Raw genomic sequence first — 25,915 nt, 5'->3', positions numbered from 1 at the left:
TTTTGAGTGTCATAAATGAAGTTAAACAAATTTAGGAATATTTTTTTTTTAAATTTTTTTTAATAATTTGAAGTTAAAGTGAAGTTAAAAAAAATTTTAAAAATATTTTTTTTTTTAATTTAAAATATTGTGTTTCTAGTATTCATATTTTTTTATTTTTTAATTGCTAATTTTAAAATTTTTATTTTTTATTATAATAACTATTTTAATTTTTATCAAATTTTATTATTACATTTTTTTTGTAACAATTATGAGTTTTTCTATTTGTTTATTACTATTTTTAGTTTTGCAAATAGAGTTACTAATTGATGAACATTTATTTTTGATTAAATTGCTATGTTCCTTATTTTCGTTCACTAATATATTTTAATTTAACTTTAATATTATTATGTATATTATTTTTTTATTATTTTTTAATTTTATTTTATTATTATTTATTTTGTTTTTGTTTGCTTTTAATTTTAACTGTTTTCTGCTTTATTTTCTTTTTTAATTTTTATTTATTTTCCAATTTGTTTTTTGTCTGTACTATCCATTACCGTATATAAGTAAATTTATTCGCTACATATATTTGGCTACTTTTGCGTTACTCGCTGAAGTCTAACAGCTACCAAATTCGGCTTAAACGTTATTCACCATAATATTTTAAACATTATTGCGAAAAGAATTCGCTTTTAAATTTTATTGAACTTCGAGCACTTTAAAGTGTCACCATACATTTGAAAAGCAAACGCACACATAAACCTGTACGTATGTATGTAGGAATGTGAGTAAAAGAGTCAGTACATAACAGCTCATATGCATATTAATAACCGTTGCACTCAGCAGACTTAAGACACTTCGGTTCTGCCCGCGCCGCCGAAGGCAATATATGGAAAATATTTTTAAAATCAGACTATTTGTGCGAATAAAAATTGCCGTTAATGTGCAAACGATGCAAATTCGTTCAAGAAGTAAAAATATAAGGCAAATAATTTATTTAAGTTTGATTTTTGAAATGCCGCCGCAGCAAGCGTGTGACCAAATACTTGTATGGTGAGTGGGTATGGTTAAGCAGATAAAAAAAAGAACAAAAAGTGAACAAGAAAATAGAAAAAAATAAAGAATAACAAAAAAAAATACTAAAAAATAAACAAAAAAAATTAAAAATAAATTTAAAAAAATTAAAAAAAAAATTATAATAAAAAACAAAAAAATATAAAAATTAAATCAAAAAAAGAGATAAAAACTAAAAAAAAACAAAACACACAAAAGTAACAATTGAAGTCAGAAGCCACAACTCAGCCATTCTCAAACGGGTTCATTGCAGATTTTTGCTGCTGATTTTCCAATTTTTTCCACAGATATTTAATTTAATTAGCACTTCTTTTGTTTAACTTTTTTTGCAAATAATACTTAATACAAAATTGACTCTGCAATAAGTTTGGCAATAAATAAATAAAATTTAACTCGCAAATTCAACTAGTTAACCGAGTATGAAGTAGCTGTCAAGCAACCACACGCTCGCGTTCACTTTAATGCTCGACTAACTCGCTATTGCGCACTTCATTGACGCTCGCGCCAAGTGATGTACACCGTGGCAATCTTTATTGCTGCTTTGCACTTCCTTTTACCAGTAACAAGTGTTCTTTCTAATTCGAAAATTCTAAATAGCCAGATCATCCTCAAGATGAGTGACTTTAATGGCAATTAGACGTTTTTATTGTTGCACGTTGTGCCTTATTCCTTTTGTTTTGCTGCAGTTAAACGTTTTTAATAGTTAGATTAGCATCAGTTGCGGACATTTTGTCATTGGAAGCAGCTTGGAAATGTGTTTTCCGTAACTACTGCAAATGCTTTTGTTGCGCCAAATAGTTTTCGACAATTTTTGAATGATCAAGGTGAATGATCGCTAAGAATTAGCAGTCTGCTACTGAGATTAGTGGTGAAATTGCAAATGGTGGTAAGAAATTATTTTCAGGGATTTTAGTTTTCATACAACCGGAAGTATATCTAAGTTTGTCAGAATGTTTATAACTACCAGAAGGAAACGTTGAAGACCATATACAGTTTATATATACATACATATGTAAATGATCAGCGTGACGTGCTGTGTCTTATAGTTTTTGAGATGTCGAACTGAAATTTTGTAAACATTATGTTCTTGGCAAAAAACGAGTTTTTTATCGAAATCGCCGATATTGGACAACTAAAGCATATAGCTGCCATACAAACTGACCACTCAAAACCAAGTTCTTGTATGGAAAACTTTTTTATTTGTCACGATATCTTGACGAAATTTGGCACGTCTTATTTTCTAAGGCAACTCTATAAACTGTGTGTAACTTGTTCAGATTGAGCCACTATAGCATATAGCTGCAATACAAACTGACCACTTAAAAACAAGTTCTTGTATGGGAAACTCTTTTATTTGACGAGATATCTTGACGAAATTTGACACGTCTTGTTTTCTAAGGCAAGTCTACAATCTACAAACAAATTGTACAGATCGGATATCTATAGCATATAGCTGCCATACAAATTGCATTTGCAATACCATTTACGGTGCTACTAAATTTAAAGTTTTTCCTGCTTTTTCTCATAATAGCTCATTCCTATAAAGCACACTGCATTATTCGCTTATTGAAACCTATACACCTACTTTCGGCATACACTGTGTAGGGTTGCAATACCTTAATAGCGTATTAACTAACAGCTAGCACGTATGTATGTACATACATCTCATTAGCCTGTCATATTTCTATATTCCAAATACTATATGACGCATTACTATATGGTTATGCAAATACGAAATGATTTATTAGGAAGGTCTAACTGCATTTTGCATATGAAAATATATCTATACGAGTATCTATATGCTATACTTATGCGACCAAAACAATACTGCACATTTTGCATGCAACGAACGGCCTCTATAGGACGTTTTAGTATTCCTATTCCCATTCATATTCATACATATTTGTATTTATAATTATAATTGAAACAATTTCGCTGACTTTGTAGTAAATATATATGTATGTATATGTATATAAAGCATGTGTGATAATGTACAATAAAAATGCAATTAGTTCACTTTAACATATTTCAAATGCAAATGCATAATTTTGCTATGCATCAAGGCATACAAAGTATGTACCTACAAATACGTTAATATATGTACATATATACATATGTATGTGTGCTATGTACTATGCATATAACACTCATAAGAGTGAATTAACTAAGTTTGATTGAATGATTAAATACTAGTGGCGGCGGGTCTTTGTGTGATGGAGTAGGTCGCAAAGCAACGTTATATTGCACAAATAAACATATAACTATAAATATGCATAGTTATAAGTATGTATAAACGCAAATGAACGCAATAAAACTGTAGGTCAGTTTGAGTGATCGTATAAGTGAAATAAGTCGCGCTATGGCAATGATATTTAATTTTTGCATATTTTAGTGTTTAATAATGCATGTGGCAGGAAAAATATGTGGTAAGGGCAAATCTAAAATTTTTAATTAAAAAAAAAAATTTAATTTAAAAAAATTTATATAAAAAATAATAATTTAAATAAAAATTAATAAATTTTAATAAAAAAAAAAAAAAAAAAAAAATTAAAAAATTAAAAAAAAGATAAAATAAAAAAATTTAAATTAAAAAAAATTAAAACTAAAAAAAATTAAAGAAAAGTTAAAATAGAAAAAAAATAAAATTGAAAAATTTAAAATTTGAAAAAAATAAAATTAAAAAAAAATTAAAATAAAAAAATTAAAATTGAAAAATGTTACATTTAAAATTAAAAAAAAAAAAAAACAATTATATTATTATATAAAATTAATTTTTTTTAACGAATTTTAATGCAATTTTCATAATATCTTTATTTTCTCTAACTTAGCATTTTCATCTTACCATAAGCATTCCTACAATTAATAGAATCTAATTTATCAAAACACTAGTGTTTATTCAGCCGTTAAGCAAACAACAACCATCGATTTATCTGCAGCTTCAATAGAAACAAAAAGTTTATATATATTTACTTTGATTTATTAATGAATAAGTACTTTTACCCCACATTAAATGAGCGATCTTTCATTTTTTGTGCCATTTTGTGCATTTTCTTATTATTTTCTTATGCTTCGCTAATATTGTTTTCTATGCTATGTTTTGCTCTCAGTACAGCAAGCGCATGCAGCGAAAATTAAAATGTTACAAGCAAGAAAAATTTTAATTTTTGAAATATAAGCATTTTAGCAGAAGAAATGTCTTGTTGATTTAAAAATTGGCTTGCAGTAAATTTATAGTTGATAAAATATGTGTGAATGTGTGTTAGAGCAGTGAAAAGTAGGGTTCCAACAATGATAGACTACAAGATGGTTATTTTGCAGCTTAAAAGATTTTTGATAACTATATTGTACATATGTACATATATGTATACATATGTATATTAATGAATATTATGTAACTATTTTCATTTACATTTCAAAAAATTTAGTTTTCAATATTTAAATATATTTTTCATAAATAGACTTTTTAAAGAGTTTATGAAAATTTTAATGGAAATGGAAATGTATATTAAAAAAGTATTAATTTATTTTTATTATATAAAGTATTAAGTTTATATTTATATTTTGTCAAAAAAGCAAGAAAAATACAAAAAACACAAAATACAAGAAACACACTAACTTATGTAAAGAAGAAAAAATATAAATAGGTAAATTGAATTGAAAAAAATGCATTGTAGTTAAAATAAAGTGAACTACTAAATTCATAAAGCAAGAAGCAACACACCAATAAAACAACTACATATATATGTACATAAATAATGACTGCTACTTAACAAATTTGGAACGTGAGATCCACTTTCACAAGCCAAAACAATTTGTATGCGAAATTGTTGATAGCAAGCAAATGTGACTAACGACGAAATGTAATTATGTATAAGTGTATTTATATACACAATGCAGAAATACGTGCAAATATATACATACACCTTTAAAAAATATATATTTACAATATACGATATGTATTACATACACTTTGTGAAGTTGTTGATATGTCTTGCTGAACTCTAACAATTTTATCTTAATTTAATTATTGCCCAAATGTGCTTTAAACGGCATTTAGTTGGCCATTAATGGCAATAAAGTTCAAAAATTACAATCAAATAGCTTTCGCAGAATTTAATGTTTAAAAAGTTGGCTAATTTAAACAAAATGAATGTGCGAGTTAAATAATTAACTGTTGAAGCAATAGTCATTTGTTCAATTTTTTTGCCTTTTTTTCAAAGTTTTTTTATATATGTATGTATAACATAAATTTTTTTTATTTTGTTTATAATACATACTTTTTAAAATTTTTTTATATAGTGCATATATCTAAAATTTTTTTTTTTAATCTCTAAAACGTTGTTTTTTTATTTCATTTACAATTTTAGATTTATACAGTAAATAGTGCATGTATGTACGAGTATAAATGCATTTATGCATACATATGTACATATTTGTATGTTACACAGTACAATTTGTCATTGCATAGCATGACTAATTATTTGCTTGACATACATACATACATACATACATTTCTATATCTAAATCGCTGATCTACATGTTTTCGATGAGCCATCGTACATATGTATATACATACATATGTGTGACGGACAATAAAATAATTAAATGATTATTTGCTAATCCTTGCATATACAATATAAATGTTTTAAAAGCAGTTAAACACGTTTACATATACATACGTATGTATGTACATATATAAATATAATTATGTATGTATCTATATACACTTAAACACTAATATGTTCGCAATTTAAAGTAGATAATTACTTAAGTGGCGCTACTTTACTCAATATCATCGGCATAAACTCATAACACAAGTTAGCAGAGAAAATGCTAACACTGGCAGTCTGTGAGAATCGCTAATTAATAACACAAATACGAATAAAACACATTAGTCACAAAAAAATTTTAATTTCCACGTGCAGAAATGTACTACACACACATTTAAAGATATTCCCCTACATATTTACTCAACCGCCACATTTTCTACGCTCTCATCACATTCGGACTCATAAATTCGTTTGCGCTTAAGCCATGCGTAACAGCGCTATGTACGCTTCAATATATGCCTGCATGTATGTATTTACATATTGGCAAGTACGAACGCAGCAAACCAGCCAGCCAGCCAGTGGTGCTGCATAGGCACAGCGCAGCCGAGCAGCTCAACCAACCAACGTCAACGAAACTGACGAAGTCGACGCACAGCACCACCAACGAGTAAACGTGCTCGCTGTTGACCGTTAAACGAATGCACATAATTTTTCTTGTCATACGTTGGCACATTAATTTAATATTTCCTCATGTTAATTTCGATTTGGCCCACCTTCGCGTCGCAAATTTGCTCTAAACAACGTTCTCACATTTGATTTTGATTGTGTACATGTGTTTGTATGTGTGTGGGTTCTTAAATATCTACAATTTGCATGGATTTGGCGTTAATATGAAATAAATTTCGAAGAAGACAAATTGTACCGCAAAACAAAAGTAGCGGATTTTTTTAATAAATTAATCTGTATGTATGTTGAGTTCAATTTGTGCCCGAATCGGACCATATAAACTGCACGGCATAATTGCATTGGCTCAGAGTCCGAACTTGAAGGTGCTAATAAATATTTGCCTTAAAAAATTAAAATATGAAAAATTAGTTTTTTTGGTCCAGGTTCAATTTGAGTAGCTGGTATACTTGTACTTGTACTTATAATGTAATGTATTTTGCTGTCATATACAATTAAAAAGCAAAATTAGAAATGAAGAATGAAGAACCTTTCTAAATACTATCTATATACATACATATGTACATATGTATATGCATATTAATTTCAAAAATAATATTCAAATATGTTTTATGTGTGTATGTATCCCTTTAAATAAAGGTTTTTGCTTTTTTTCTTTGCTCTTATTGCTCTTATTAGCTTTGCGGCACCCACGTCACTACCGGACTCAGTAGGATTGGCTGCTGTCGAAACGCAGATAACATTAATATTTTTATGACACAAAACAATTGGCAAGCTATGAGCTAATGATACGTATGTATGTATGTAAAGACGTACGTACGTACAAATAAATACATACTCATTCATGTAAACAAATGCTTGGCAATGTTTGGGTATTATATTTAAGCTTTAAATTTATTGTGCGCCTCCTTTTCACTTGCTAAATAAATAACTATATTTCATATTTTGTTTTGCCAGCAAATAAGTACTAGCAGATAATTTTGTTAAGTAATTTTTCACCATTTTTATATAATTCTTTTGACACGTGAGTTTCGAAAATGAAAAAAAATGATTTTTTTAATTTATCAAAACTTTTTAAAATGATTTTATATAAATTTAAAGAAATTTTCAGAATTTAAAGAAATTTCCAGAATTTTTTAAAATAGATTCTTGAATAATTATATTCAAATATTAATTTTAAATACTTTTTAAATAAATTTAAGACATTTTTGGAACTTTTCTAAACTAATTTGTACAAATTAAGTATTTTAAAATTTAAGGAGTCCTCAGAATTTTTTTAATTCATTATCTGATAAATAATTATTTTAACATTTTAATTGTAACTGTTTTTTGAATAAATTTAAAATTTTTTGGAACTTTTGAAAATTAGTTTAAACAAATTAAATATATTAAAACTTTATTTGTATATAATTTTCAAATAAATGTATTTATAATTAAATGAGAAATACCAAGCTCCTTAAAATACATTTTTTGCAATTTTATTTTTAAATTGTTTCTAAATAAAATTTTTAAAACCTTTTTAAGCTAAGTTTTGCAAACTAAATATATTAAATTTAATTTAAAAAATACTTTTTAGAATTTTTAGATAATTTGTAAAAATTTTAGAAAATTTAATATTTGTAAATTTTACTTTTAAAGTCGTTTAACATATATTTCTAAATAATTAAATAAGAACCAAATACAAAATGTTTTTAAATTAATTTGTACAAATTTAATATTTTAAAATTTTATTTTTATATAATTTCAAATAAATGTATCTCTAATTTAATGGAAAATACCAAACTTTTTAAAACTAGTTTTGGCAATTTAAATATTTTTAGATTTTATTTTTAAATTGTTTTAAATAAACTTAAGGAATTTTTAGAACCTTTTTAATTAAGTTTTACAAAATAAATATTCTTAAATTTTATTTAAAAGATAATTCTTGGAACTTTTGAATAATTTGTAGAATTTTTCTAGAAAATTAAATATTTTTAAATTTTATTTTTATTGACTTTCATTTACATTTATAAACAACTAAAGAAGGACCAGATACCAAAATTTTTAAAATTAATTTTTACAAATTAAATATTTTATATTGTATTTAAACATTTTTATAATTTTTTGAACTGTTTACATTTTGTACAAATTAGATTTTTTTATTTTATTTTTAAATTACTTTCAAATAAATTTTTATTCATGTAATGAAATAAGTAATTAATAAAAACTAGTTTTAAGGCAATTTAGAAATAGACTTAGGCTTAAAAATAAATATTTTTTGCAGCTTTGCAACAAATACAAACACACAAAAAATAAAAATAAAAATAAAAAAATACATGCATACAATTATCTCTTTAGTTGCTTTTCACGTTCTATTAAGTCAAAATAATTCTAAATATGCACATTTATAAGCCTTTTTATTACCTTCTCAATGGAATATTTCCATTTTCTCAGTTTTTAAATAAAAAAAAACCTTGTTAATGCCGAAAAACTTAAATAAAAATGCACAAAATTTAATTGAAATTCTTGCATATAAGTATATATATGTATGTGCATACATGCCTATTTAAATTTAAGCGCACCAAAATAAATAAAAAATGTGAAACAATACACAAACACACACTTGTGTTTATATGTACATATGTATGTATGTATAGCTCTGCATTTGTGTGCTAGCTTTGCGCAAATGTACAAGCTGTCGCATAAAATCAATACGGTAAACTTGTAAGCCGCATTTTGCATACATACATACATATGTATATGACGATATGTATGTATGCGTGTACATCCGCTTTTGATAACCCCAATGGGAATATTCTGCATATTTTATTAATATGGTTCAACACAAACTAACCCCGTGCGGCATACATTACTTATTACAAAAAAATACAAGAAATAAAGCATGCAAAGGTATATCTGCAATTTTAACGCAATCGCATTTACAGATATTCCCTTTATGCATAACACAAAGCATATACACACACATATTGTACATATGTATGTACGTGTTGTACTTTGAACAGTTACCTATCCATATGCGCATAAAATACATATAAAAAGCGTATATATTCAATAAAACAGAATATTTGAATAAGAAAATAAAGATTAAATTAATTTCATTTCATTTTCATTCGTAATTTCCATTTCGTTTTTTAAATACATAAGTCAAATTAATGCGTATGATTCGCATGAAAATAAAAATAAATAAAAAATAAATTCAATTAAACATACGCAAATATGCATGTATGTATGTATAATTAAATTCTCGAGGGTGCAGGGAGCAGCCTCTGACATCAAACCGAATAATCAGCGATTAAGCATATAAAAAATGCATATAATAAAGCAACAGCCTATCACAGCCTATGTATGGCGTAAACAGTATTCTGCCTATGTAACAGTGCAGAGTAATGATTTGCTGTTGTAGGCAGAGAGAGTAAATCGGAGTGAAGTGAATGGAGTTCGGTTGAGTTGGGTGGAGAATTCATTGGAAGTGATTGAAGACGAAATGCATATTTATGCATAAATAAAAGAAAATTATTTATAAGTTTCCAACAAAGTGCATATGAAAGAACAGTGCAGGATTATATTTGGTATTAACAGTATAATGTTCAGCTTTAACAGGATGTGGTTATAGTTGACAGCAATATTACTTTTGATTTAGCGAAAATGTTTGCAAAAGGATGATTATAACCAAAACATCATTCATTTATTTTTTTTTGATTTTTTTAAATTTTACTTTCTTTATTTTTAATTTTTTTCTCTTAACTTTTTGATTTTATTATTTTCCTATTTAACATTTTATATTTTTATTTTACTTTTTCATTTTCTTCACCATATAAACCCACAAATTGCACAAAAATTTACGAAATTGAAAATTTTAAATGCTATAATAAAAGCCGCGTGATACATTTGTATCTTCATGTATGCATACATTAATGTGCAATAAAAATTCACAATTAAATATTTTTAATAACACAAGTTTCATATTTGTTTACAGAATAAACTATATTAAAATTTTGATTGCGCGAGCATGCGAAAAACTTAGCAATTTCTCAATTGTCTGCGTTGTATGAATTTGTTTTCATAAAAGGGAGAAAAAACAAACACAGCAGCTACATTGATACTAATGTAAGTACATACATACATACATATATACTATATATGTATAGCTTTGAGTTTGCAATCATGCTTTTGTATTACAAATATACTAAAGATCGCTACTAGAAAATTTAAATTTGGAACTTTTTGGATTTTTTTTCTGAAATATTAAGAAAATTCTTAAAATTTGTAGCTATAAAATATAATAGTAAATAATAAAATATTATAGTGTTTACTAGAAGTCCTAAAATTATTTTTAAAATAATTTCTAGACGCCATGAAGTTGTAACAATTTGAATTTAATATAACTTTATCAAAAATAGTTTAAAATACATGACATTAGAGCTTTATTTTGAAGTAGAATATTAGTTGTAGTTAATATTTTTTGTTCTCAAAATCAATATACATACTTATATGTATATGTACATATGTATCTATGTGTGTGCTCAATTAAATGCTCCAATAAATGTATGTTTTATAAAATCCTGCTCATTTTCAATGTTAAACGCTTTTCTTTAATTAGCCACAAATCAAATATAAATCGCTTTGCGAAAATTTTTCAAAAATTCGCTGCTTTCACTAGAATCATAATTAACACGCTGATTTGTGGCGGCAAAAAATAGATATTATTAATATACATACATATGTATGTATGCAAGTATATAAAAAACATTGGCGCTATATAATAAGTTTGAATAAAAGAAATATAAATAAAATTGAAAAATTAAATTTAAAATAATTAATAAGAAATGTAAGAGTTAATAAAATAATATTTAAAAAATTAATACAATTAGAGAATTAATTGGAAAAAAATATTTTAATAAGTCTAAAAAAAATATAAATTTAAAAATAACTAAACAAAATTACAAATCCAAAAAAAATTAAAAATGAAAAAATTTTTAAGTAGCCAATTTGTTAACTTGTTTAAATTTTCCACACTCAATTTTGAATTATAAGTTTCTTCGCTTTGTGTTTAGTTCCGAACACGCTAGCATGTTTAACCAAATAAATAATGAATTAAAATTTAATAAACACATTAAAAATAAAAATAGCTAAAGCGCAGCAGGGATCACTTATTCCAATTGTTTGAGAAATGATTGTTTAGACAGGAATACATTCATACATATGTACATGTAGATCAGAGAATTTTGAATAAGATTTTAGTTATATACATACATGCATACATATATAAGCATATACATACATATGTACATTTGTACATACATACATATACATATGTACATTCATATATACATGGATAAAACTTTGCTATAAGTATGTAAGCCAGCAAATAACTATCGTAATTATTATTTCGAGACGCTTAAAAAATCATATTTATGTATTTACATATATTGCTTGGGAAAATAACTTAAATTATTATTTTTTCTACATTAAAATAGAAAATTTTAATTTTTAAGATAATTAAATTTAAATTTTAAATTTTATTTAAATTAAAAAAAATTAAACTAGTAAAACAATTTACAAAAGTAATTAATTAAAAAATAATAATATAATATACATATATTATGTTACATACATGTTAATTAATTAAAATTATAATTTTTTATTTAATTAATATTTTAAAAATTTTAAATTTATTGATTAATAAAAAATATAAATATATTAATTAATTAAAATTATTTTTTTAATTTAATTAATTTTTTTTAATTATTTTACTAATTTAAGTTTTTTAAATGAAACAATTTCTAATAATTATAAAAAGAAAAAGGGTACTGTGCTGCAAAGCGTTAGTGCGCCAACTTTTCAAACCCCTCAACCGTTAATTGTGGCATTTTGAGCAACTATTATTGTTTTTGTTGTTGTATAAGTGCATACAAACTTAATATAAATTATAATTAAATAATTAAAAACCTACGCAGTGCCATATTTAGCCATAAACACATAAAGAACTAAACGCAGAGACACACACACACACATACTTGCGTACATGCATACATATATGGTGTTGTATAAATTTCAAGCGCATAATTAATATTAATAATAGCAACTAAATATTTATAAAGCCAACAAAGTGTGTTGCCAATCAATGTTTGCCGCGCCGCACAGCGCGACATTGCTACTTTATTGCAATTGCACACACATACACAAACACACGCACGCAGAAAATTGTAGTGCAAAGTTGTTGTTGTTGCGGTGCTTAGTTTATTTGGTTTGTTTCGTGCTACAGATTTGACTTGTTGCCCTTATTGTTGTGCTCAATGTTGTGGCTATTTGTTCTTGCTGCTTGCTATTGTTGTTGTGTGGTTTTTGTTGTTTCTGTTATTCCTCACTGTTGTTTGTATACTTGCAATTGCCGCGCCACTTGTGCCTTTCTTGTCCGCATCCATTTTTAGACACGATCTTTCTGTATCATTTAAAACGCTTAGTTTTCGACGTCTGGCGCACAGCAAGCCAGCGGCTATAATAGATGCATACATACATACATGCATGTATTAAATTATCTTCATGTGTCTGTGTATGTATGCGCGCATGAACTTGCATTATAGATTTGGTTGTGTGATTTTGTGAAATGTATGCAACTTGAAATGCGTTTTTTGAACTCATCATCATCATCTTCATCAGCCTCATCGGCTGTGCATCAACTTCACCATCAGCGGCAGCAATCTGATGTGGTAGCCAAAAAAGCAGAAGCGTCTTAGTAAATAGTAGATCGAAATAAATTGTTTGGCGCTCAAAATGTTTGAGTTACTTAAATGCAGGCAAGTCGGCATACATACATACACATGCTTTTTTGTATATATGTACATATGTATGTATGTGCATAGATTTATATTTATGCTGCTTGTATCTAGATGTAGCTACATACATATGTGTGTCTCGCATGCCGCGTAAATTTATTTTTAGTCGCGTGGAGTTTTTAGTTTAGTCGCTGTTGGTTGCAACTGTTGTTGTTTTTAGTGCATATTATCAGCTGTAGCGATTAATTAAAGCATATGAGGCAAACAGTGGTCGCTAAAAGGCTCATAATTCATCGTGCGGCTCTTAAAACAGCTCAAAAGCGGGCATTGGTGGAGTAGAAAAATTTTGATAATATATGTATGTATATTTAGTATTTGTGTATTTATGTAAGTATTAAAATGTGGCAAATATGAGCAATATATTTTTTGTCTGCTTTATTTGCTGTTAATTTCAACAAAACAAACAAAATAGGATCTTAATTTCAGAAAGTTTGGTTGCGTTCATTACTATTTTAACGGTGTTTTAATTAAAGTACAGTTTGAAATCATTAGTTTACAGTTAACTTCAATAATGTGGCGCGAATATACATATGCAAATCTGTGCTATAAAATATGGGAATAAAGCTGATGTCCCTATTATTTTTTCCATCACTGTATATATAGTTGTCACAGTAAACTGTATTTCGTTTCTAATTTAAATTTCTTTAAATTTTTCACACGGCTTCTTCTCTCAAAGCAGCTGGTCATTTGTCTGAACCACCGATATCGGACCTCTATTTTGTAGAGCTGTCATACAAACTGAACGATCAAAATAAAGTCTTTGTATGCAAAACTTTTTTATTTGAAAAGATATCTTCACGAAATTTTGGCGCAAATTATTTTCAAAGGCCACGCTACAACCTCCAAGGAAATTGTTCAGATTAGACTACTAAAGCATATAGCTGCCATACAAACTGAACGATAAAAACCCAGGTCTTTGTATGGAAAACTTTTTTATTTGAAAAGCTTTCTTCACGAAGTTTTAGCGCAAATTATTTCCAAAGGCAAAGTTATAGTCTTTTGTGAAATTGTGAAACTATAGGGTACTGCTACCATACAAGCTGATGGATCAAAATCAATATATTAAAATATTTTATTCCCTTTTATGCTATTAAAATGAAACTGTAAAGAGTATTAAGAGTATTTTGAGTGCAGGCGGAGATAATTTTTTTCTGGTTCTATTTAATTTTTATTTTTGTATTTTTTTTATATATATATTTTGTTTAGTTCGATTTCTGCGGAATAAATAAAGACTGCACGCGCATTGCTGATGCATGGGTTGCCATTTATATTTTATGTTGCTCTGTGCGCTATTAAATATTTAAATAGCGCTGATTTTAATGTCGGCTATTTTTTCTTTTTATTTATCTATTTTTAACTTTTTCCTGTTATGTTTTTTGTTTTTTTTTTTGTTCTGGCTTATCATTTCCTAAAAGCTTCCTGTCTTGCGGTGCTATAATGAGTTTTCCTGTTGACTTAGAATAGTATAAAATAGCTCAGAGCCCTAAAACTTACATATTTGAAACTAAAATTTTCATATAAAATGGCATTGGTTATCAAGCGGCCCTTTTAGACTAGTCTTACTTCCTTAAAATTTAATAAAAAGCTGATGAAGACGGTCAAAATAATATTATACAGGTTAGGTTGGGTTATACTGGCTGGCTGTCACGCCATCCATACACCTACAGGTTTTCTTTAATACCTGAAATGTTGGATAATTATCATACAACTTTTTATGTTATTATTACATTTTTTGAAAATTTTTATTTAATTTTTTTAATTATTATTTAATTTTTTTAGATTAATATATAATTTTGTTTAATTATTGTTTAATTTTTTTTAATTTCTTTAGATTATTATTTAATTTTTTTAAATTTTAATTTTAATTTTTATATACTATTATTTAATTTTTTTATATTATTTTTAAATTTTTTTTATTTTAAGCAGCAATATATGAAAATTTAAGTAAAACGATTTACCCGTAGATTTGTTTCAAAACAAGTTTAAAAGAATTTTGAAAGAGAGTAAGCTATAAAATAATCCAAATAAAGATTTTGAATTTCATTTTAGGATATGAACCTAAAAATTATTTTTTCTTCATATTTTCTTCAGTTTTCTTACATACATATAAAAATTTTGAGACTTTCTTCCAGAAATTGGTTCATGAGGACCAAATATATAGCATATACTATACATACATATGTATATACACTAAAAACACACATTAAGCACAAAAAACCTCATAACGGCCATAAACTAGCTTCGCTAATTATAACTATAACCACAAATTTTATTCATATTTACTGATAACTATTCAAAATTGCCACATTGCCGACATTTTGTTTATAATAACCATAATTTTTTGCTTACGTCAAAGCATATTTTTGAACTATAACAAATATAAACAATCAAAACGCATTTTAGACCAGCGCAAAGGCTTTTAGTTTTGATTAAAGCTGATAAAAGAAGTCGCTTAAAAAGCCATAAGCATCTACAAGAAACTATCTATGTGTCATAAAAATTCAAATTTTCATACACGCGCTTTTGAAAACACACACACACACACAAAACAATAGGTATGTATCATCATATACGCTCAACAATATACATAAATACACACACCAACATACATAAATACACACATAATATATTTTTAATTATTTATTAATTCAATTTTGTTGCTTTATTATGGATTATTATTAAGCGCTAAACCGAATTTTATGATTAATCAAACGAGCAAAAGTTGAATATAATTTCGGCGGCAACAACAAGTCCGAAAAAAGTGTCACCAGTACGCTAACTGTACCCAAGCCGGCAACTGAGTAGCCATTGAAGACAAGCACCTAATGGGCATAATAAGCAACCAACAACGGCGCACCAATCGACTGCAGAGCGTCAGATCACTTACTTAGGCGCATCTACCGGTCCATTTCAGTTGAAAAATACAATAAAAACACATATTTGTATATTTCTCATGCAGCCTCTGGCTCATCTTCCTCAACTTTGGTTTCTTCAACAATTTTTGTCTGTCATTTGCGCTTTTTTCTTTTATTTTTTCTTTAATATTTGCTATTTAAATGCCTGTGCGCCCAAAGTAGTTTCACATATACATATATAATTTTTTAATTGATTTTGAAAGCAAAATTTGCATACAAAAATATTAGGTGTGTTGGTTTGGCGGCTACCTATCATATTAATTTATATACTCGTATGCATGCACATACATATGTGTATGTATAAATATGTTTGTTTATTTATATATTTGTAGATTTGCGCTTACAAAATTTTTATGTCATAAAATATTTAGCTTTTTGTTTTTTATTTTAATTTTTCTTAGCGCTGGCAGTGTCCGCTTTTGCCAATTTTAGCGTTAATATTTTTCGAATTGTCTCAACGCCTTTTAAGGCGTTTTTAATTAAGCTTTACAGCAAATTGAAATGCATATTTATGTTTGCGTTGTGTTTTAAGTTTTTGTTTTTGAAATTATGTATGTATGGGCGCGTGTAGGTGTAGGGACATAAGCAATTAAATTAATTTGTAAATATGAAAGTGAATTTTTTTAAGTAGATTTAGACATAAATTGATTTGGAAAACTATATATAAATCAATTATATGAACGTCCTTGAGTAAAAGTATAATATTTAGTAATAGAAGAAGCATATCGTCACCTAAAATGCAAAATAACGTAACATCACTTTTCATAAGTTTACAGGCGAAGGAAAAACGATATAATGAAAAACCACTCATATTGAAAGAAAATTTGGGTTTTGGTTATAAAATCGTTATATATATGTTATATATTGGTTATATACTGGTTATATCTGAGAGCGGCTGCTTGAAATTTTATGACACTACATATACATAGATATGTATATATAATTAGGGGTTTCACATACTAGTATCATAAAGTTATAAGTTATAACGATTCGAAAACATAGCGTTCAGAGTTGTATTGGCGTAAACTTATTTTAGTATGCAATCCAACAACAAATTTTTTACACTAGCATAAAATTTTGTGATTTTTTGACTTTACGATGCTTTATGATACGTTACCCCAAATACATATGTGAATCGTAATCAATAAAAAAACTTAATTTCAATTTTTTTGATGATACCTTTTTAATATTAACTGATAAATCATCTAAAAAGTAAAAAAATATTAAATGATGTGCCCTCATTTGGAAATGCTCAAAGCTAACGATAGTAAAAATAATATTTTAAATATAATATAATATTTTTAATAATATTTTACTATTTGTAGGTTTTAAAAAATGGGAAAGAAGTCCAAAAAGAGTCTGTAAATATTAGCCAACAAAATCACTAGAATTCAAAATCTATTCGCATCAAACTCTTAAAAACTAAAAAATAAAAAAAATAAAATTAAATTTTTATTCATGTTTTTTATAAAAACATTTTTATACAAAATGTAAATATTTGTTATAGTAAAAAATAACAGTACGTTTTTATGTTAACGAAAGTTCAAAGAGTTCAAAAATGAAGCGTTTCAACATTTTAGAAGAAAATTTTTAAAGTAAAAATCTTTTAAAAAACACCGACGGCAAGTCGTAAAGTAGTTCTTAATAAGGATATTATGTGCTACATATACATATATATTTTTTTGCATGTTCATACGAAAAACGCAACAAATATTTGAAATTTATTTAAGTAAAATTTCATAAATCGGAATTTTATGCAAACTTTAAATTTTCTGAATTATGGCGAATAAATATTTTTGAAAAATTTTCCTAAAAAAAAAAATTTTTTTAAATTGCATAATTTTTAAGATAAATTTCCTAACTTAAAAAAATATATTCGAAAAAAATTAATATTTTTTTAAGATAAATTTTCTAACTAAAAAACATTGTCGAAAAGGCAAATAAATATTTTTTAAAGATAAATTTCGGAATTAAAAAAAAAAAAATATTTGAAAAAATTTAAAATTTACCACTTTTAAATAATTTAAAATGTTTAGGTAAATTGTATATCATCTTCATTGAAGAAAATTTTTGAATCTTGAATCAAGCAATTTAGTATGAGAAATATAAAACTCCCTAATGTTCTTCGATTTAAGTTAAAAATATTGACTTCCTTAGTCGTTTATAAATAATCATGGGTAAAAAAAGATCGATTTTTTTTGCTTCGTACTCTGAAAATTTGGTTGATAGACACCTCAAAGAAAGCTCTCTAAGTATAAACTCTTAATTGTAGCGGAAAGATCCCTCGACTAACGGTTTTCTATTTTTTTCCTATTAATAGAAAAAAAATTTGCCATTCACTGCCAACTACTTGAAACAATATTTCGTTTTGTGAATTTGGAAAAAAATGGAAGGCTCTTCAAGAAAGGTCTATAACGATTTTTTCGTAAATTTGATTATTTAATTTTTTTCTTATTTAAAAAAAAAAAAAACGTCTATTACGGTTTTTTGATTACTTTAAATTTTTTTATTATGAATTTTATAACTCAATGAAAACAAGTTTGTACAAAATTGAAAGAATATAGCACATATTCTAGACACAGAAATTATTATTATTTTATTTAAACAATATTCATTGAATATAATTTATAAAGCCGCTTCCATGAAAAAAAGTTTCTTAAAACTGATTCTAAATATTTAATAGAATATGAAAATGGTTGCGTTATAACATATAATTTTTTAATAAATTTTAACTATAAATTATAATTATGTTAAAAAATATATATTTTTAATAACTTTTATAACAAGTCTTCTTTAAAAATATTACACCAGCTTCTCTTTGGAAACAAAGCAAATTTTTTTGCCACTATGCACTAATTTATACATAGCAACGCAGTAAATATTAGCACAAATATTATTAGTTACCAGAAGATATGATAACAATTTTCAAAAACTTTTTGGAAAACGATTTTCCGAAATCTCAAAGCACAAATTTCCGCTTTTCCACAAACAAAATTGTGTAGTTTTGGAAATCGCAATCTGTCCTAGATTTCACATACATATTTTCTAACGTCGAAATTGTATAATTTTGCTAAGCGTTAATATTTAGCACTTTTCCTATTTTATTTTGGTTTAACACCGCTTCTCAATCACACCTCAAACACAGCAGCAGCTTTAAAACTAATTTAATTTTGCAATATTCAACGCTCACTCACCTTTCTCCACGCTGTGCGCACGGTCTTTCAATTGTTTGACGATACCATATTTAACGGTGCCAAATTGTATCATTTTATTAATTGTTTCTTGATGATTATCTTTGAAATCACTACGCATTTCACACAGAACAGTTGATATATGATTTTTCATTTAAAAAATATTTTCTATATATATGCATATATTTTATTGTAAGCAAATTTCGTAGTTGAAAAATTAGCTTGCACACTTATTTGCTATTATTTTTGGTTGACAAGCTTGGCTCTGCTTGATTGAATTGCTTTGAGCAGCATTAAATAAAAATTGTTGCACACATACGAAACGCGTTAATTACATACAGTTGCTGTTGCAAGTTATAAATTTGCACAAATTTTCCGCTTCGAACGCGACTGCGATTTATAGCTGGTGCTGCTTATTGTGGCGTAAATTAAGCGCGACATTAGCGTAGAATTTTTGACATTTAAAAACGAAGAAATTTTTTTTTTACAAATTTTCAATACTTTGTAAAAGCTTTTTAATGCAAGTTGATGTTTTTGTTTTAAATATTTACGCGTAAAATTATTGTGAATTTTATTTTTAAATTATATGAATTTTTTTTATTAAAGTAATTTTTTTTAATTAGACTAATTCTCTCTTGAAACGATATTAATATTTTTTAGTTATAACAATTTTCTTTTTAAACTGTATTAAATTTTGTTAAATTAAATTTTATTATAATTGAAGCGCTCCGCGTATTGTGTATTAACCGGCGGCTTTGCTGTAATACCGTGTTGAAATTAGTTTTACTGATTGCTGTTTGCCTGTTGGACTAGCTATTAGTTGGTTTTTGGTTGAAGCGGTAAGTCGGTTGTATCTACGGTTTGTTGTTTACGCTACACGCTGCCGTCATCAACTGTCATCATCATATTCATTTAAACTTTAATAATGCTCGCCACCGCTCATAATGTGTAATATCAATAAATTCCGTGTGTCGCTGTTGCTTACAATTTAATTTATTTGCTGTTGTTGCTATTGTTGCTGCCGCTGCTGCGCCTTCTCATGTGTGTACTTAATGTTAGATTGCTGCTGCTGCTGCTGCTGTTGTTGTTGTTGTTACTGTTATTTTATGTTTTTTTGTTTGTGTTGTTGTGTTATTTCACCGCTGATGATGAAAAATCGTATTGGCGTTGCGTCGCTGTTCCGCTGCTACTGCGCTGCTGCTAGCGCCTCCTGCAGCCTACCAATGTTATATGACTTTTAAGTGCTACTCTTATTACACACACACACACGCACGCTTGCGCCTACTTGCATATGTATTATGTACGCATATATAATGTGAGCGTATTTCTGCGAGTTTGGTGTGTTGTTGTTGTGGTTGTGGTTGTTTTGGACACTTTGTAGCGCTCAGCGTTCAGAACACTGTTGCTATTACCGGCAATTTATTTTACACGCTCCTCAGCGGCAACCAATTGTAATACAAGCAATTAATATCGCTTTGCTAACAAATGTGTAATTGCAATCTGCAGTTGTTGTTATCAAACTATTTAGCTTGTTAAAAATTTTATTGTTGCTGCTTTTGTTTTGCCGTCGGCAATTTTTTTATGTGACTAGTTTTTACTAGCTTATAGTTTTGCTTAGTCTTCCACTTTACCGCTTTTTTGTTTTTTATTATTTCAAAATTACAGTTATTTACGCTATTTCTGATTGTCACTATTTGTTGAACTTATTTTATTATATATTTTTTTAAATATTTTTTCGTGCATTTTATAATAATTGTTGCTTCTGTGTAAAAATCCATTTAGAAATTCGTATATAAATTCACTGATTCACACTTTTTTAACGTCAAGTTAACTAAATTCAATGCCATCAATCAATTATCAGTTCGCGTAACGACTAACCGCCTTGCAAACACACTATGTATTACTCTCGACGCAACACGTTGATATCTTATTTCTTACGTTTTACTATTACTACTTGTTCCTTTATTTTCTGTACTGAGTTCTTTTCGTGTACGAAACGCCACACATCATCAAATCACCGTACCACACTTCTAGTGTACGAACGTTCAGCACGCGCGTCAAAATAGCACTGACACAAACAATAATAATCGAGCGACCAAAAAGTCACTCAAACAAAAATATACAAAATACACGGCGTGCAAGCAGCGTCAGCGTAACGTTCGCAATAAGAATTAAGGCATAGCGACAGTGACGCTGACGTTGACGCCAACGCCGTTTGTGCTGTTTATGGCCTGCTTGAAAACAGATCAGTCCAAAAACGACTCTTATTGCGCTGCCTATGATGTATATGTATACACGCTACATTCATATACACTGTATATATACATATACAAACACATAGGCGCGCACACCTTTGCTTTGCCACTCACTGCTCATACGCTCATTGTTGCCGCCACTGCTGGCTGGATCGTACTTTGCTACAATTTTATTACTTTTTTATGCCACCTCCTCTCACCAGCATACAAGCAAGCATTAAGTTTTATTTAGGTGGTTGAAAAAAAGTCATATAATTCCATACTCATATAATCTTGCGACCTGCCTCTCAGCAGCAATCCACTCATACCCGCACACATATGCACTAGTCCATTTTTATTCATATTCCTTCACCTTACACACTTATTGCTATATGTTTCAATAATATTTTTCATATTCGCTTACTCTTTTTACCCAACGCCACTTGGTGCTGCTCATACATAAACACAGTGCGCTGCGCTCAACTCATATATACGTGTAGTCATTACTTGCTGTTGTTGCTTGCGCTGCTCTCTTCCATCATCATATTTTTATACCAATAATTCCTATATGACACATGCATGCATATACATGCACACACACGCCACGCTACTGCCAATAGGCGCATTTTGTCTCATTCATACTACGGTAAATCGTTGAACACTGTTATGCAGTCGCTCACCTTCGTGCACACACAGTCGGTTCACTGCACGAACAGTCCATACAGTCAGTGACAGCGCAGTCAGACAGCAAACAGCATGTAGCAGACTTTTTCACTCACACCCATCACTTTCGCGTAATGTAATTATCTTATTGTTGCTCTCTACAATAATAAAGCACTGGCAAATAAGAAAAACAGATATCAAAATAAACAACAACAAACATTATTTTTGCAGCAACGCACGACAAGTTCACTCGTCTGTATATCCACTGGTAACAGCATTTACCTGTTCGCTCGGCGCTGTTATTGCGTTATTGACGACAGTGTTGACTGCACAGTTGACTGCGCTGTTAACTGCACTGTTGCTGCTACTCCTTGCATGTACATTTATGATTTCCATTAGTAAATTATGAGCCACAGCAGTGTTGTTTTCTTTGTTGCCACTTATTTCATTTTTTCCCACTACATTCTGTGCTTGTCTGCATGCGCTCTGCACTGTAAACATACAAGTATATGCACAACAGTAACATTTCCTTCCGTAAACACACTCTGTGCAGTCAATCGCTGTTCGCTGCTGTTGACTTCGTATACCGTTGTTGATTTTTTAGTCGTGTTAATTTTACTTCTTGCTGTTGGTGCATTTCAATAGGGTGCTTGCTTGTTGGACTGCCAGCATTGACTTGTATTCATTTATTCACGTCTACATATTTTGCAATTTTTATAACTACAACAAATACATAATGGAACTTTTACTCTGTTACAAGTTAGTGTGATTTGTTGGTGCTGTTTATTATTTGTTTGTTTGTTATGTTGTTACTGTTACACCTGATAGTGGTGTCTGCGCTATGGAGCGCTTTATGAATACCTCTGTCGCCGTTGTTTCATATTCGTGTGCTCTTTTGCACCTTGCTCATATTACATGCATTGTACATGCATACATATGTACATACTCATGTAAATGGGAGGTGGGTACAGTATAACGAAGTAGCAAATGTTTTATTCGGTTATAAGAAATAGTGAAGAGAAAACTTGGGTTTACGTATGCTAAGTAGAAATGTGAATGCACAAACATAAAAATATTTCACTGGAAAAGAGTTTATGTTAAAATTTATTTTTCGACTTAATAGAATATTCAATCAGCATTTTTTCATAAGTAATATTTCACATTTACAGTAAAATCAACATTTTTCAGGTATTTTTTACACTAACAGAGTAATTTTAATATTTAAAAAAATATATGTATGTATGTATGTATGTACATATGTATGTATGTATACATATTTTTTTTTGCACTAATTTTCATAAAAAATATAAAAATTAAAGGCATGCATGAAGTGGAATTTTTTATTCAATTTTCTGTGTTTTAGTTTTATATTTATCATTATAAAACTTACATAGACAGTATCCGGTAGTTTGTAAATTATTTGTATGAATGTAAATTAATTTAAAAGTCTAAAATACTTAAAGCTTCGGAACTATTCATGCTTTTAATAGAGGAACAATATGTTATTCCCCTTGAAATAAAAAAATTTAAAATAATTTGCCGAGTACAATGTATGTAAATGGAAATACTAAGTTGAGAGGTACTTCATAAAAGTTATTAATATTTTTTAATAATGGTGTCTTCATCGAATACATAATGAAAAATATCGGAGATCCGTTGAATTGAGTTTAAATGTAGGCTTTCCATCGCCCTATATAACCGTTCCATGAAAATCGAGTTTATATAACCGTAATGGGCTGGAATTTACATATACATATGTATCTACATATACCCGGCAAAACATAATTTTTTTAATTTTTTATTCACAAGCTTGTTAGTAATAAAGAAATATTTTTTTTGTTAATTTTTCTTTTCTATGTTTAACATTAAAATTTGATTTTTAACTAATTATTGGTTTTCGGATCAGGTGTTTGCGATTAAAAAATTGCATTATTTAAAACCCCAATGGAATATAATAAGTTTAGCCGTTCTAAAAAAATAAAATAAAAATTATATTAGATAAAAAGGATCCATAAGACCAATCAAATTATTTAAAAACTTTATATGAATAGTAATAACATCAAGGTGTATTTTGTTCAAGTCGAAAAAATTATATACATATTTCACACTAAATTATCTCACCTTTTATAATATGAATTTTTCTAATTAATCTATTTCAGATTATTGTGGAAATTTTGAAAAGCACCTTACACAGGTATGTTTCATTATTTCCTTTCATTGGAAGTTGAATCACCACATCTTTATGCAGAACTTTAAGACACACTGTACGCTGCGATACGTCTTCAAAATCCTTCACATCCAACCAATCCTTCGAATCAGCCAAGTATGTAAAGAAAAAATCCATAAGATATTTTTATTGGCTTTTACACTGTACACATTGTTGTTATTTGTACCGTACCAGCGACTGCCTACCTCTGCCCCAATAACTATTATCTATGTATGCATGCATGTGCATACTTATATTTTGCTGTTGGCAGCGCTTTCATATTTCTTTAATGTTTTCCAATGTTCTGAGCAAACATTTTTTAACGTCTCCATCATTTTTACTCATACCCACACAGAGCGCGTCCGACTTTTAAAACCAAGCTCTGCTCGCAATTCTCACATCTCGCTTGCACTCGCACTGTGGTGGTCCAATGGCGTCGACCAGACGTTCGGCACCCGACGCTCACTGGCATGCGCGCTCTCTTTCACACCAGCACCGCCAATGGCCCAGCGATTAATAATTTATCATAATTCATTCATATCATGTCTTGGCAGGTTGGCAGCATGCATACACACACGCACACGTAGGCAGACGGCAGACGAACAGACTGGTTCCGTTTTCTATGCATGCGCGCGCCCAACCTTCTTTCTCAGCGCCGCAGTGGCAGTTTGTGTAAGTGTGCAGGAGCGAGTGCGCGCTGCGTGTCTTCTCTTTTGCACATACAGCCACTTGTGGATTGTTGCTTATGCTGCTGGTCGCCTACTTTTTTTTGCTTTTTTAATAATTTGGCTTATAAGATTTTTGTCTTGCAAGGCACAAGGCGCAAAGCGGTGGCAGTCATAACAACAACAACAATGTGCTAGATTCTTGGGCTCGCTACCGTTGGCTATATGTATATGCTTGGTTTTTATATTTCCATGATTTCGTGCAGGTGTGTGTGTGTAAGTAAATGCATGTGTGTGCGTAGTAGTGTTGTAGCTTCTGCAGGTTGCTGCTGCTGTTGTATTTGTTATTGTTGCAGTTATTTGTATGTATGAATATTATGAGCCATCCATCAACATCACAACTGCTGTACGTTCGTCATTCACGTCGCTAGTGTCTTATAGGTTTTTGTTGCTGTTGTTGTTCTATCTTCATTGCTTACGGCGAAGGTAACTCCCACTTTCTTAAATGTTGCTCGCTTTCTTGATTTTGTATCTTTTGGCAATTGGTCGGGTACGTTGATTTTTTTTATTGCCATTTTGCCCCCCTTTCCGCTTGTTTTATTGCGCATTTTCATTTTTTCAATTATATACGAAGGCATGTAGTGCTATAATATACATATATACATACATATGTATGTATGTACATATACAGATATAAGTTTATATGTAAATGTGCACATTTCTTAAATTTACACCCATATTTCTGTTTCCCAAGCGATAGTCTTAAATTCCGCATATACCATTTTTGTTCAGTTTTGTTGTAGTTGGTATTTTTATACTGAAACGTTTTGTATGTACTTTGAATTTTAAACGCCAACATTTCTGCTGTTATTTTTAAATTGTAGCTGATTTGATTTTTTTTATGAAATTGCTTTA

At 28.6% G+C, this 25,915-nt stretch overlaps 1 protein-coding gene across 1 annotated transcript in view; it reads right to left on the bottom strand.

Moving 5' to 3' along the window:
• Positions 1-19,866, bottom strand: part of LOC126752273 (homeotic protein spalt-major) — a 32,859-nt gene extending 12,993 nt beyond the window's left edge. Inside the window, 1 exon segment of the mRNA XM_050462972.1 lies at positions 19,236-19,866. Coding sequence (XP_050318929.1) covers positions 19,236-19,386 — 151 coding nt within the window. The 5' untranslated portion in view covers positions 19,387-19,866.
• Between the last annotated feature and the right edge of the window lie 6,049 nt (positions 19,867-25,915).

Source organism: Bactrocera neohumeralis, chromosome 3 (assembly GCF_024586455.1).
Source record: "Bactrocera neohumeralis isolate Rockhampton chromosome 3, APGP_CSIRO_Bneo_wtdbg2-racon-allhic-juicebox.fasta_v2, whole genome shotgun sequence".
In the NCBI taxonomy this organism is placed as follows: Eukaryota; Metazoa; Arthropoda; class Insecta; order Diptera; family Tephritidae; genus Bactrocera; species Bactrocera neohumeralis.
Note: the sequence above shows the minus strand (reverse complement) of the source record. Positions and strands in the feature narration are given on the sequence as shown.